We start from the raw sequence: 15100 nt of genomic DNA on the forward strand, positions 1-15100 counted from the left end.
ATATATATATATATATAATTATACCAAGGGCTAAAGAGAATATCAGTCTGAATACTAAGAGAAGATCATACCTCTGAAAGTCATTTCTTCCAGGAGCCAGAAGACATTTTTACAAGACTCTTAAGCATCTTTAATAAAGCCCAGGAAGAACAAACAACAAAGAAAAGCCTTGATACTGAGATGAAAGGTGGTATAATAAGAAAACAACAGGGTGCAGGAAATTAAAATTACAGAAATATAATTCAAATTCATAACAAATGAAGTGACTGCAAAAAATGACACTTGGGAACAAACTTGAATAATTCTTCAATAATTTAGAGGAAGACAACCACTGGCAAACTGAGATCCATTACTATCTAATTCCTATTGAAACAACCAAACATAAAATAAAGAAAAATAAACCCACAGTACCACAAAAAAAAAGAAAGAAGTTTTAAGGGTTTTAAAACTATGAAGAAAATGTAATCTAAATGAAGGCAAACCTTTCCAATGCCAAGAAGCCCAAAGTTTGATTTAAAATGTAATGCAGGCATATATGGATTTTCCACCACGATGTAAGAAAATCCCTAAGCACAGAGAGGCAGGAGTTGGGAACACATGTGAACCATGAGCAATTAATGGAAATCCTCCATGAAATGTAGCCCAGTAGCCACAGCATTTGTGCACAGCTTCACACACTGGGGGCTTCTCTCTAAGTAAAGCAGAGGATTTGCCCCAGCAGCTTCCTAAGACGGTCAGTGAGACATAAGAGGAAGCATCTATCTCCTGGCTACCAAAACCCAAAGGTGTTCCTAAAAAATTCTGGATTGAAAATAAAACAGATAAAAAGGGGGCAGACTGGCTTTGAACATCTCATAATAACTGGAATGTAGGAAACAGCATAGCAACATTTAGAGATTTAAAGAGGGGAATTAAAAATCTGTGAGCACAGAAGCCTATTTCCAGACAAAATGTACTTAAACTTTTTAGGGGGAAAAATGGTGACAAATGTTATATTCAGCCAAGGGTCATATGTAATCAACGGCCTGCCTAATGAAATAGGTCACCTATGTCCATGCTTAGAAATTTACTCAAGCCAGCCAAGAAAGGAATAGTATTTAACAGCTTAAGAATGGAAAATCCTAGTGTTAAATGGATGACAGTGAGTGGGAAAAATAGATACATTTTAATAAGTCAAAATTATTTTATAAATATGATCCCCAAATTAAATCAATATATAAACTATTCTTTAAGGAGAAGAATGAACATTTTAAGTAATGATTTAACTATAATGTTATCAGAAACTCAAGATTACATTAACAGGCTAGGGAGGGGAGAATTAGTCCAAATAAATTAGTCTCAATCTTCACCACACATGGAAAAGAAAGCAGACAGAATTTCTTTCCTGATTTTGACCATTTAGGAAAACTAGTTTAAAGAATATGTTCCTCTTGCCATTGCCTGATTTCTGATATTCAGAAGAGATGGGCTACATGAAAATCTGGTCTTTAACCTGTCTGCTAAAAGGGTTCTTTCTCCTACACACAGAACATTCCTGACACACCAGGGAAGGTAGTGGGGGAGAATGAAAGGATGGAGTGTCGACAGGCTATGATGGCTGTTTAGAAGCCCTAGGTGCTCACTGATTGCCTTCTTCCAGGCACTTGGTCTGCCTGTGTGTCTAGTTGGTGGTAATTAATCCCAGTAGCAGGATCCTTGTTTGCTTGTTTTTAATCATGACAATTTAAGAGACCCTGATTGGAGTTGCAACCCCTGTGTCATGTAAAAACAGGTCTTATTAAATAATTTTAAGATGGATAATGGTATAATCACGTTTATGTTGTAACCCTGGCAGCAGAGTATGACAGATTACTGAAGAGAAAACATAAGGCCAAGAGACCAGTTAATAAGCTACAAAAGTCATGAGACAATAAGGTCCCGACCCAAGGTGGGGACAGTGGGAGTGGAGAGCAGGGGAACTGCTCTGAAATGTAGTCAAGGTGCCCAAGTGACTTAACTTAAGGAGAGGACGTGTCAGGTACTGAGACAGAAATTCAGTAGGTAGGAGTTTACGAAAAAAAAAATCATTCAGGGGCTTCCCTGGTGGCACAGTGGTTGGGAATCTGCCTGCTAATGCAGGGGACACGGGTTCGAGCCCTGGTCTGGGAGGATTCCACATGCGGCAGAGCAGCTAGGCCCGTGAGCCACAACTGCTGAGCCTGCGCGTCTGGAGCCTGTGCTCCACAGCAAGAGAGGCCGCAATAGTGAGAGGCCCATGCACTGCAATGAAGAGTGGCCCCCGCTTGCCACAACTAGAGAAAGCCCTTGCACAGAAACGAAGACCCAGCACAGCCAAAAAAAAAAAAAAAAAAAAAAAATCATTCAGATCTGAACTAGCAGGAAATGAAGTATTAGAGGAGATTCAGAGTTTTAAAGGTGTTTTCATATTACTTACCTTATTTAAATCTCCCAAAAGCTCTTTGAGATGGCTATTACCTCTATTTAACTGCTGAGCAGACCCTGTTCATAGGGGTCATGCGATTCAATCAAAATTAGACAGGTAGCAAGAGATAAGACTAAAACTCAGGCCTTCTGATTTGAAGTTGAATGCTTTTTTCACTGCACCGTAAGGTAGCAAAGCATAAATTATATATTTACCCTTGATACAGACTAAATGTTTACATTTAGCTCAGAGGATTGAAGGGTCAATAAGAAATCTCAGAAATGAATCAGAAGACTGAGGACCTTCACTGACATCTCAGCTCATGAAGAGGAATTATTGATGAAAACTTTGGTCTGAAGGGTTTTGGTTAGACTACCACACAACATTATAATTACTGGAGTTCAGGGAGATAGATATTGCAGAAGGCAGTGATGTGTCCAGAAGTAAAGGCCTTGCTGCCCATACAAAGCAGCAGATTCTTTGTTCAATTTATTTCGATGCAAACACAAACACTGTATGCCTGGAAAACACTTGCAATGTCAGTATAATTTTAAATTGTCAGTCTTTTTTGGAATACATTCATGGAGTGATTAAATCAGCTATTTTGCTTTGGGACATATAATTTTATATGTTATACCACTCTCCTGAAGTGCCATGCTGCATTTCTCAGCAGTCATATTGGCTAATAATTCAATTATTAACACAATTCATTATTTTCACGTTCAATTAGAAAGCCTTTTGCGGTGGCTTGACCTATCTCCCCAGAGCAAATGGGGCAGTTCGTAAAAGGCCAAACCACAGGGTGGAGCATTGAGAGTATGAAGCATCATATAAAATTTAACCATATTAAATGGAAATCTGCCGTACACAAGCTGCTTATCTGCGGCACAAGGCAGCTAAACTTCCAAGATAAAGGCTGGTGCGTGACACTGGGAACGGCTCATGTATTCTCATTTTCTCTACTTCTTCACCCTATTTTATAATTTATTGTAATTAGTACATTTCCTTTCCTCAGTTTATTCCCTGTCTCTCATCGAGCAGAGGTTGCTCTAATTCTGTGAGTCTTTCCTGGAGTCTTTTCATGGATCCTGGGCCTATTCTTTTGAAACCACTGGCTTCTGTTTCTTTCCTTTTGTGCTGTATGATCTTTATAAAGGGGGTTATAAGGAGTCAGGCAGGTACACACATGATGAATTATCTGCTGATGGATAGCATCAGAGAAGGGCAGATGAAAACTACTCACTAGTATTGGCCCAAGCACTTTTTGTCACTATTAATGAAATTTCTTTTGATCAATCAGTTGAATGGTCTCCCTCTGCATTTTAAATCTCTGATCATTTTTCTATCATGTGGTAATTTACTGATATGCATGGAAAATGAAACTGCTTACATTATTCCTATTAATAGTCACTTGGCTTTGAATTTCAGGTCCTAAACCAAAGATATCTTCCACCAACTATCACAATTTTAAGGCTATCTGGTCTAACAAATCCTAACAAAGTCTTAATTTACTATCAGGGCCTGAAGCCTCAATTTTTCTATTTAATTCTAAATATGTTCAGTTCATTTTTAAAATTTCTCACATGAACCTAATCTTAGGAGCACACTGACCAATATTAAAGTTTTCCCATAAATGTCAAAGTATTTCTGGTTTGATTTTGATAATTACATCACAGTTTGTTTGGTTTTGCCTGGAATAATGACTTCTTGAAAACTGTATAGGCTGTCCCATAAATTAAATACTTTTAAAAAGAAAAATTAATTTTTTAATATTTGGTATAATGTTATCATGATAACTAACAGAAAATTTGACTAATAGAGAAGTTAGTCAAATTGCTAACTTAAAAAGACAAATTTTTAATGTCAACAGGTTATTTTTGTTTACTAGAGTCATCTTTTTAAAAAAAAAGTCAAATTCTTTTCTTAAAAAAACAGTAAATAAAACTTTAAAAAAAGAGAAAAAAAATAGTAAATATAAGAAATACAATCAAAACTATTTGGCAGTGCTCTTTTAAACAATTACCTTTTCCAATCTATTATGAACAGTCACTGTGTTTCACCATTTTTTTCCATTTACTCCTCTTTTCATTCAGCATTGTCTAAACACCGACTTTCCCTCCCATGCTTGATTTCCACAATGTCCTCCCAGAAAAAGAAGTCAGGATTCAGTGACAAGATGCCTTTAAGCAGTTACCTCCTTAATAATGAAGCCAGAATGAAAGCGGGATGATATACCAAAAAGAATGGTACGCTGGACCTTGAAATCTGGTTGCAGTCACCAGTAAGCCTAATAAACTTGGCCTCAGTTTCTTCATTTGTAAAGTAAGAATAATCTTGTATTATCCCTAAAACCCCTAAATCTATTAAATACTAAGTTTAAAAAAAAAACCTATCAAAGAGAAATAATTGAAAAATTAAATTAAATCAAGTTTGATGCAACACAGTAAAAATGAAAATTGGTTAAAGAAACAATTTCTTGACTTTCAGAATTAGATATTCTTAATCAGCCACTTTTACTATCTCAGCAGTTATCTAAACATGTTTATTTGGTAATTATTAGAATACCTTGAAAATAAACTGACAAAGTCATGCAATATTTACTTTTATATGTTGAAATATAATTTGCTATCTTTAAATCAAGTTAGAGTCTTCCAAGACTCCAAAATAGGTTATTTCAAGGGAATTAGACATGCTCTAAGCCATTCTCCAGAAATCTTTACTTGATCTAGAATCCCTAAAATATCCAAATGAAACTGGAAAACAGCTTTTGTCCAGAAGAAATATACCAGATTCTTAGAATTTACATATACAAATTGGTTGTGCAGAGTGGGCTTGCCAGAGGCTTAAAAACTGGAACTAATTTTAAGAAAAACATATGAATTTTCAACTTGCTATGGCACAACATATTATTGTTATTGTTAGTAGTGGAAAAGAAATTCAAATCTCTGATCATCCTCAAATATTGCAAAGGGATATCCTCTGATCAATTTCCTCAGAAATACTCCTTTAAAATTCTTCTTTCCTCCATTAACCCATGCTGTCTTTTGTAGTAATTTAAGACTTCTTTTTCCCTTTTCAAATTAACATATGTATAGGAGGAAACTAACACTTATCAGTCATTTCTCTTCTACTTTACAAATAAGGCATAAAGAAACAGAATCTTAGTATATTTCCTCCAAGGATAATAAGCTGTACTTCATTGTTGTTTAACAACTTGGAAAATAAAAGATGTTTTAAATGTGGGAATGAAGTTATCAATAGCAAATTTCCTTTAATAAAGATAAACAATGCAATACAAGCATGCTCATCTAGCCAAAAAAAAAAGATAAGAAAAATTTATTGATGACATGAACTAATACACAATATATAAATTGCCCTTGCCTTTGGAACTGAGATTATAAATTTTTTTCATAGTCAACTAAGGTGTGATTAACATTTAAGTACAAAGGTTATTTAACATTTAAACACAAAGGTTTCCCCATGAGTTACTTTGGATTTATAGGATCCCTCTTACCAGTGTTTCTCTTGAAGCTGTGTTTTATGAAAGATGAGATGTTCAAGCACCTTATTCAACTGGGGACTATTCTTCTGAACACAAGTCCAGGCAGCAACACAGTGCCAGAGCAGGTGCTTAATTTCATGTCCTTCCTGATTAAGTTGCAAATGTTCCTGTAAATAAAATATATCTGAGAAAGAGTTCTTTGACTTGAATAAACATGAAAATAAATTTTAAATGCATATTTTTTCTACACCATGTTACACCAAGTAGAGCATTTAAATACATTTTTGTAAGTATATATAGTTAATCTGAACTTAATTCTTAATATATTCTCACATGGATCCCTTGTGTTCAATGAAATTTTACTTAAATACATTTTTACTTAAATACATTTTTGTAAGTATTACTTACAAAATATATTACTTAAAATTTTTTGTAACTATATATAGTTAATATACTTAAATACATTTTTGTAAGTATATATTTACTTAAATAAATACTTTTTGTAAGTATATTTACTTAAATATATTTTTGTAAGTATATATATTTAATCTGAACTTAATTATTAATACATTACTTAAATACATTTACTTAAATACATTTTTGTAAGTATATATAGCTAATCTGAACTTAATTCTTAATATATTCTCACATGGATCCCTTGTGTTCAATGACATCAGTTCCACAATGTGACAAAAATCCTGTATCTGCTAAGGGACAACTATTAGACACAATTGTGCTTCTTAAAACCTATATGACTTAGTTCTTCCTGACACCTGGGGGAGGGAAGGGGGGAAAGTTTGAACAATGATCAAACAGCAAATTGGGTTTTAAAATGTGGATTTTCACTTTAAGGACCAAAATATTGCCTAGCTGGATGTGGTCAATGTCTGCAAAGTAACTATTTTAAAAGGCTACAAAATCAGAAAACAAACGGGCTATTTGTTTTTTTCTTAGAGTGCTTCCTAACAGTTTCATAGACTTAACTGATCTGCTAAAGTAACTGATACAAAGAAACTTGATTTTATTTTTTGACACAGCACTCCCATTGAATCTTTCAGTAAAGATTCAAATACACATCCTGTGATATATACTCAAATTACTAATTTAGCTGATATTTTATTCTTTTATGCTCAAAAGAAACACTTAAAGAGATTCCAAAGGATTTTACAATTCTCATTTACTATACAAAATAACATCAAGACTATACTTAAAGAAAGTTTTCATCTTGAGTACTCTTAAGAGAGAAAGCCAGAAGTTCATATATAAATTTTAAACTAAGTTTAAAATTTTAAACTTAGTTTTAAGTTTCTAGTCAACTGCTTATTTAAGTCTCACAGATGTGTATTGATTTACATTATGTCAGGAACACAGACGCTGGCAATAAAGGCAGGAGTAAGATAAAGTCTCTGCACAAGGCTACCGACTCAGGGGAAAAATCATCCACAAAAGCAAATGGAAACCAGTCGGTATTTAGAATGCTATAATTTCCCAAAAAAAAGCTTTATTCTAAAATAATGTGAGACATCAGACTGAGACGTGCAGACTTCAGTATATGTACATATTTCATCTAAATAACTCAATTTTCTGCTTTGTGGTAGAGTATCCCCCAAAAGTGGAACCCATATAAATGAAATTCTTTTCTCAAACTGCTCTAGCAGTCTGAGCCTGGATGCCTGACATCCCTCATGTTGCAAACATTCTGAATACATATATAGGTAGATATGTTTTGAAACTTGTGGATGGCTTGACTAATTAATTTAAAACAATCAATACTTTGTTTTTTTTTTAAATCATGTGTTGTGCATTGCATGGCTAGAGACTATTCAGTTAGGTCAAAAATTCTTGTTAACGAACTTATACACCATCACCAGAGAAAATTCCCAAAAGCCTTTGGTAAAGAAATGGTCAGGATTTAGATAATGAAGAATATTTAAGCTTGATTTTTAATTTTATATGATACCATTTTTATTTTATCACTGAAAAAGAAAAAAGAAGCCTCTGACTTCCGGAACTGATTTGACATCAATATTACTACAAGCTGGTCTGGCGCTCACAGTCAGGTCATTTTGTTCTCCTGCTGGATATAAACCCACGGCATATCAACCTCAGACAATACTGCTCTGATAAATACACAAAGCCACTGGATATTTTTGTTTCTAAGCACAGACAAAAAGTCACTGTGCCACCCACAAAACACCCAATCAGATTTGGCCCTACTTTCTGGCAGCATCAAATCTAAAGAGAAACCCTGCTTCTTTAGAGCCTCCCTCAAATCACCCAACCAAAGTCCAAATCCTATAATAGATTTAGGCTAGCATCCTCTAACTGAGACATCACATAGTCCTCTGGGTGTGTGTTCTCTCTCTGCAACAAATAATAAAACCAGTTTTCCCAACTGCACGTGTGCTCCTGAAGGGTCTTTGAACCCACCACACCTGGGAATTTTCCAAATACGTGAGGCTTATCTCTTATCCTTATGCATTATATCCTTATATATTTCAAGTATTTGCATGAAAATTCTGCTAAAGTTTCTTCCCTGCTTTTTACTTTTTTCAAAAGAAAAAATGTATTTGCCTAACTAGAATGAATTAATATAATAATGATGATGATGTGATTTAATACAATCATCATGTACTTCATCAGTGTAGCAGACCAAGAGGAAGCAATGCTCTGAGAACTATTAGGTGGTGTAGAGTTCTTTGCCTTTACACTAAATCAGTCCCACCCAAGGTGCTGTTGGCAGATACATCCCCTCTGCAAACTGTTAACTAGAGTACAGAAATAAAGAATATATATTTAGAAACTTTTACAAAATTTGACAGTTAATTTTCTTTTCAGTCTAGTAAAAAAATTAATGCCTATATATTTATTTCTTTTTAATTTTATTTTTAGTAATTTACTATTATTGTAGTTTTAAAAGTATCAGTGTGTGACGGTCTGGAAAATTCCTTAAAAAATTGTAGAGGGATTTTTACCCTCTACACAGTTTGAAAAGCACTGAGCACTGCATTAAATGACTCCCAGAGAACTAGAACTTATTTTTCCCCTTCCATCTTTTTGGTATGTGTGTGGGGGGGTGCTTTATGACCACTTCCTATAGTTCTTTCATCTCCCCCACTTGCTGCCCAGCTTTGGGCTATGCTGGTTTGCAAACTGGCCCCCCTACATGGAGAACAATGTTGGAGGAGACCTGAGAAAGAGGCAGGCCACTCCAGATTGGCAGGTGGCAGTTCAACAAGCAAGGAAACTTACACAGGAGGCTTCTCTTTGGCAGCTGCAAGAGAGTATATCTCCACACCTGCCCTCCAGAATCTTAAGGTTTATGTAGATGCTTTAACTAGGTTCAATCACCTATACCATCCAAATGGTCTCAGCAACACATCACGGTCTCAAGGCTGCATCCTTGGAACCAGCTCCCACTGTGGAAACAGTGGGCAGGGCGTACATTCTAAAGACAGAAAGCCCACCTACCAAAGTGTTGCCAATCTGCTGTTGGCTGAGAACTCAGATAACCCTATCAGCTTGAATTTTGTGCAATTTGAGAAGCTCTGAGTGTCTGACCAGGCTCTCTTTGATAACAAAACTGAACTCTGAAGCATGGGCTCTACTGTGGCTGCTCGAAGACAGCTTTTTGAGTTTCATCCTTGTTTTCAGTTATTTGGGGGATAGTTGACATTGCCATGATAGGACCCCTCAATACAAATATATTACATGAATAACAGGGCATGAATCATAGGATAATGCTCCTAATTTTAAAGAGCCTGTGTCTCAGTCTAACCCAATTCCTAGTAACCATTTATAATTACAGTACAGCATAAAATGTCCCAAATTTAGATAGTGCCTTTAGCTTACTGAGTACTGTACTTAAAGCACTAAAGGATGAGACTGCTAATACATTTCAATGTAACTCCTTTATGTTTCCTAGTTTTCAGAAAACTATTTGTACAATACTTTAGGATGGATGCAACTATTTAGTAAACGGTCTACTGCATTTTTGTTGAATTTGAATCTACCTACTCCAAAGAACCATGTTATTATTATAATGTGACAAATGTGCTTAACAAATTCAGCTTTGCTAGTGAGCAAAGGACAGAGTGGAAAACCCAATCCAGTGTTCAGGCTCTGCAATTCACAGAGCCAATTAAAGTGTACCATTTGTCAAAGTCAATGGAAACCCTGTGTCTGGATCAGCTTGAAAGAACATTAAAAGGAGAAATGGGTCCCAGCAGCAGGGAAAGGAGATTTCCTATTCTTATACAGAACCAACACCCATATTGTGTGTATCCTAATGCCTATATCCTACAGAATTCCTTTTTTAAAAGCAATTTTATAATAGCACTTTGAAAACAAATTATGTTTCTACTTCAATGCTTATAATATATTAAAGTATTTTACAGTGGCCAAAACATGCTGTCATGGACCCTTTAGCATTACTGAAGGATACGAGCTATAGGAATAAAACCACAAATCCTCTACTGTAGCATATGAATAATAAAGGGAGAGAGGATGGATACAGGTATATCTTTTATAGTCCCAGTTTTCTCTCTTCTTCACCCTTACTTCTCCCAGAAGCTGAGACAGATGGGTACTGAATGGGTAAATACTCAGCTGAACTAGGGAGCCTGGCTTAGATTAAACTGTACTGGAGAAATTGGGCTGAAACTGGAGGACCATTAAAATACGCCACCCACCACTGAATCAGCTGAACCAGCAATTTTCAGCAGCACTGTGGCTACACTACGTTTTATATTCTTTATGAGGTAATGGGAGTAGACAAAGGAGGGCAATAAGTCTGAGAGGCTAAATTCTGTTATAATCCCTTCATAGAATCTCATGTATGGAGGTGAAATAGAACTTTAAAAGACTGAAACTATGCCCCTTTGCTCTAAAAAGTGGAAAAAAGCACAGAGACTTAGTGACTTGTCCCATTAAAAGCAGACATATTCTTTTCATGTGTTGACATTCTTGCCTCTTTCACTTCAAACCAAGGTAGATCTTAACTGTATAGAAGCAGTGAACTTCCATTTCCTTGCTGTATATGTGCACCAAGAGCGACAAAAACAGATTGATTCAAGGAGAAGCAGAATTAACACTGAAAGTTGCCGGCCTCACAAGTGGAACACTCATGTTGTCAAGATTTCACAGGATCTTATTCGTTTAAAGGAAAAACACTCAAATCATCACTATATTAAGCACAATTAACTACACACAGTTAAGCACAATTAGTCAGCATAAGCATGTCCTTAGATAAAAATTATTACATTTAACTGCCTAAGTTAAAGTGAGTTCCTAAGTATATTTTTCAATAATTATTATTTATGTTTGCATGGCTCTTAATAATTTATAAGGCACATGCTTTTTTGCAATCTTCACAACAACTCTGTAGATTAGTTAGGGCAAATATGACGATGATGATGACAATGATTATGGTCATGGTGGTGTCTTTTTATTTTTTTTGAAGTTATTCCTTCACTTCATATATATATATATTTATATATATTTATATATATATATATATTTTTTATTTTTATTTTTTATTTTTTTGGCTGCACCACGCAGCATGCAGCATCCCCAACCAGGGATCAAGCCCGTGCCCTCTGCAGTGGAAGCGTGGATTCTTAACCACTGGACCGCCAGGGAAGTACCCATGGTATCTTTTAAAGATAAGCAAATGGGGATTTGGAGAGCTTAATGGACCTACTCTAGATCACAAAGTCAATTGGTGAACAGGCCCTTCCTCTTGAGAGTCAGTGCTTTTTCAGTTGCTCAGTATCTTAGGTTATATATTATTGTCAAAACATTTTTGAAACTTTAAAACAAGATCCTTTTTATGCATGAAGCAATGTGTGTTCATTAGTAAGCATAACCAAATGGTTCAAATGGCTTAGTATACGTCACTCTTTATATAAATGGCTTATCAAGTTATGAGCCAAAAAGAAAACACTAACTCCTAGAAAGAACACAAATAGATGTGGTTAAATGTTCCTTCTTATAGACTTAAATTTTAGATAGTTGTGGAAAGGGCCCAAGGGAAGCACAGGGAAACTGTGAGGCAGCTCACAGGCAAAATTATTTTAAAAAAGAATTTTCCTTAAATTTCCTTAGTTGTTCCAACTAGCATCATATTAAATGCATTTTTCTCCTTTTTAAGAAATTATTAGAAAAACAAAATTTCTATTTATAAATTATAAAATAACAAGTATATATAACAAAAAATAAAAGAATAAAGGTTTTGAAGTGTTCACTGCTTTCTTTTGGAATATATGTGAGAAAAGGAAATAAAGGCATTACAAGCCCCAAAGATTGAAGTCTGACTTTTGAAGTACATCAGCCTATAAGGTATATGAACACTGGAGTTCTGTTTGTATAATCATAGCTTATTACATACCAAGGAATTATATATAATCGGGACAGATAGCTTTCTCTAATGTTGATCATTAATATCTAAGTTAGAAATTAAAGGAGATTTGTCATATACCAGGTATTACTTTCTCAATTTTGAACCATTAAAAAAATTTCAGTTGATTTTAATAGCATATTAAATGTTATTACATATGAATCATGGAAGCATAAAAATATTACACTTGCTCCATTAACAGCCTGTACTTTACACACTCTCCCTTTAATAAAAATGTAATCTCTTAAAATGTTCATTTAAAAGTCAATCTAAATTATGTTGCAATTTTTAATAATCAGCTGAGATGGAATCTATAAGGAAGAAGGTATTATGGCATTACTCCATTTAAAGCAGTAGTGGTGGATACTGATGCCCCACTACTGATCCTACTAACTACTGTCCAGGAAATGTGCACATGACTTTAATGTCTGTGCTGTTCACTCCTTCCCTGCAGCTAAATTTATCTTCAGCCATGTTACCAAATTAGCAAGCATGATTATTTAAGCATAGTAATCTGATCTGATTCGTCATGCGCTAGGATATACTCACCATCTCAGAATCTACATTCTTGTCTTCCACAGGGCTAAAAATTGACTGAGAAGGGAGTTTTCTTTTACATACAATTTCCATGATTTTCAGAATACACTGCACATTTGAAAAGATGTTTGGATACCTGCAATATAATTCTCCAGAGAAAGAAAGTGCTATTGTAAGAAAAATAATTTGTGAGAAGTATTTCATTAACATCTCACACTGCATTTCATTTGTCTTTTAGTTATTAAAATATAATTAAATTCAGTACTTAAGAGGCTGAAACTGCTGTATATTTCCCCATCTACTGAAGATTAATAATGTTATGTATGACCCCTGGTGGCATGATAGAAAACTACAAGGTAAATAATTCATACATAAGAGTTTATATAATTCAGAACAGCAATTACATAATGGTTGAATGCCCAATTAAGTATAGTTTATACACAACAATCTCTGGAAACTTCCAGCTGCAAATAAATCAAGTCAGAATAGATACTATTTATAATGGATAATCTGATATTGTAATCAATGTCATTGCTTTTAAACCAACCTTCTCCAGTTTAATTCTTTTCAAGATGTCATTGTTGTTGATTTTTAAAAATACATAGTTTAACAGCAACAATTACATCATTTAACATAAGACTATGTGGGGACTTCCGGGAAGATGGCGGAAGAGTAAGACACGGAGATCACCTTCCTCCTCACAGATACACCAGAAATACATCTACACGTGGAACAACTCCTACAGAACACCCACTGAACACTGGCAGAAGACCTCACACCTCCCAAAAGGCAAGAACCCCCCATGTATCTAGGGAGGGAAAAAGAAAAAACGAATAAACAGAGACAAAAGGATAGGGACGGGACCTGCACCAGTGGGAGCAAGCTGTGAAGGAGGAAAGGTTTCCACACACTAGGAAGCCCCTTCGCGGGCAGAGACTGTGGGTGGCAGAGGGGGAAAGTGTCAGAGCCACAGAGGAGAGCACAGCAACAGGGGTGCGGGTGGCAAAGCGGAGAGATTCCCCCACAGAGGATCGGTGCCGAACGGCACTCACCAGCCCGAGAGGCTTGTCTGCTCCCCCGCCGGGGTGGACGGGGCTGGGAGCTGAGGCTTGGGCTTCGGTCGGAGTGCAGGCAGAGGACTGGGGTTGGCGGTGTGAACACAGCCTGCAACGGGTTAGTGCGCAACGGGCTGGCTGGGAGGGAGTCCGGGGAAAAGTCTGGACCTGCCGAAGAGGCAAGAGACTTTTTCTTCCCCCTTTGTTTCCTGGTGTGTGAGGAGAGGGGATTAAGAACGTTGATTAAAGGAGCTCCAGAGACGGGTGCAAGCCACGGCTAAAAGCACAGACCCCAGAGACCGTCATGAGACACTAAGGCTGCTGCTGCCGCCACCAAGAAGCCTGTGTGCGAGCACAGGTCATTATCCACAACCCGCTTCCAGGGAGCCTGTGCAGCCTTCCACTGCCAGGGTCCCGGGATCCACGGACAACTCCCCCAGGAGAATGCACGGCGCGCCTCAGGCTGGTGCAACGTCACTCCGGCCTCTGCCGTCGCTCGCCCCGTGCTCCGTGCCCCTCCCTCCCCCCGGCTTGAGTGAACCAGAGCCCCCGAATCAGCGGCTCCTTTAACCCCGTCCTGTCTGAGCGAAGAACAGACGCCCTCGAGCGACCTACACGCAGAGGCGGGTCCAAATCCAAAGCTGAGCCCCTGGGAGCTGTGAGAACAAAGAAGAGAAAGGGAAATCTCTCCCAGCAGCCTCAGAAGTAGTGGATTAAAGTTCCACAATCAACTTGATGTAGCCTGCATCTGTGGAATACATGAATAGACAACGAATCATCCCAAATTAAGGAGGTGGACTTTGAGAGCAAGATTTATGATTTTTTCCCCTTTTCCTCTTTTTGTGAGTGTGTATGTGTATGCTTCTGTGTGAGATTTTGTCTGTATAGCTTTGCTTCCACCATTTGTCCCAGGGTTCTATCCGTCCGTTTTTTTGTTTTTGTTTTACTTCTCTTAATAATTTTTTTTATTTTAATAACTTTATTATATTTTATCTTACTTTATTTTATCGTCATTCTTGCTTTTTTCCTTCCTTCTCTCCTTCCTTCTTTCCTTCCGCCCTCCCTCCCTCCTTTCTTTCTTTCTCTTTGTCTTTCTTTCTTTCTTGCTTTCTTTCTTTCTTTCTTTCTTTCTTCTTCTGCAAATTCTTTCTTTCCACTTTTTCTCCCTTTTCTTCTGAGCCGTGTGC

At 36.6% G+C, this 15100-nt stretch overlaps 1 protein-coding gene across 1 annotated transcript in view; it reads right to left on the minus strand.

The window, feature by feature from the left end:
• Window positions 1-15100, minus strand: part of TMEM232 (transmembrane protein 232) — a 259927-nt gene that overhangs the window by 227429 nt on the left and 17398 nt on the right. Inside the window, 2 exon segments of the mRNA XM_007451224.1 lie at window positions 5937-6070; window positions 12871-13025. Coding sequence (XP_007451286.1) covers window positions 5937-6070; window positions 12871-13025 — 289 coding nt within the window.

Source organism: Lipotes vexillifer, unplaced genomic scaffold, assembly GCF_000442215.2.
Source record: "Lipotes vexillifer unplaced genomic scaffold, Lipotes_vexillifer_v1.1 scaffold91, whole genome shotgun sequence".
NCBI lineage: Eukaryota > Metazoa > Chordata > Mammalia > Artiodactyla > Lipotidae > Lipotes > Lipotes vexillifer.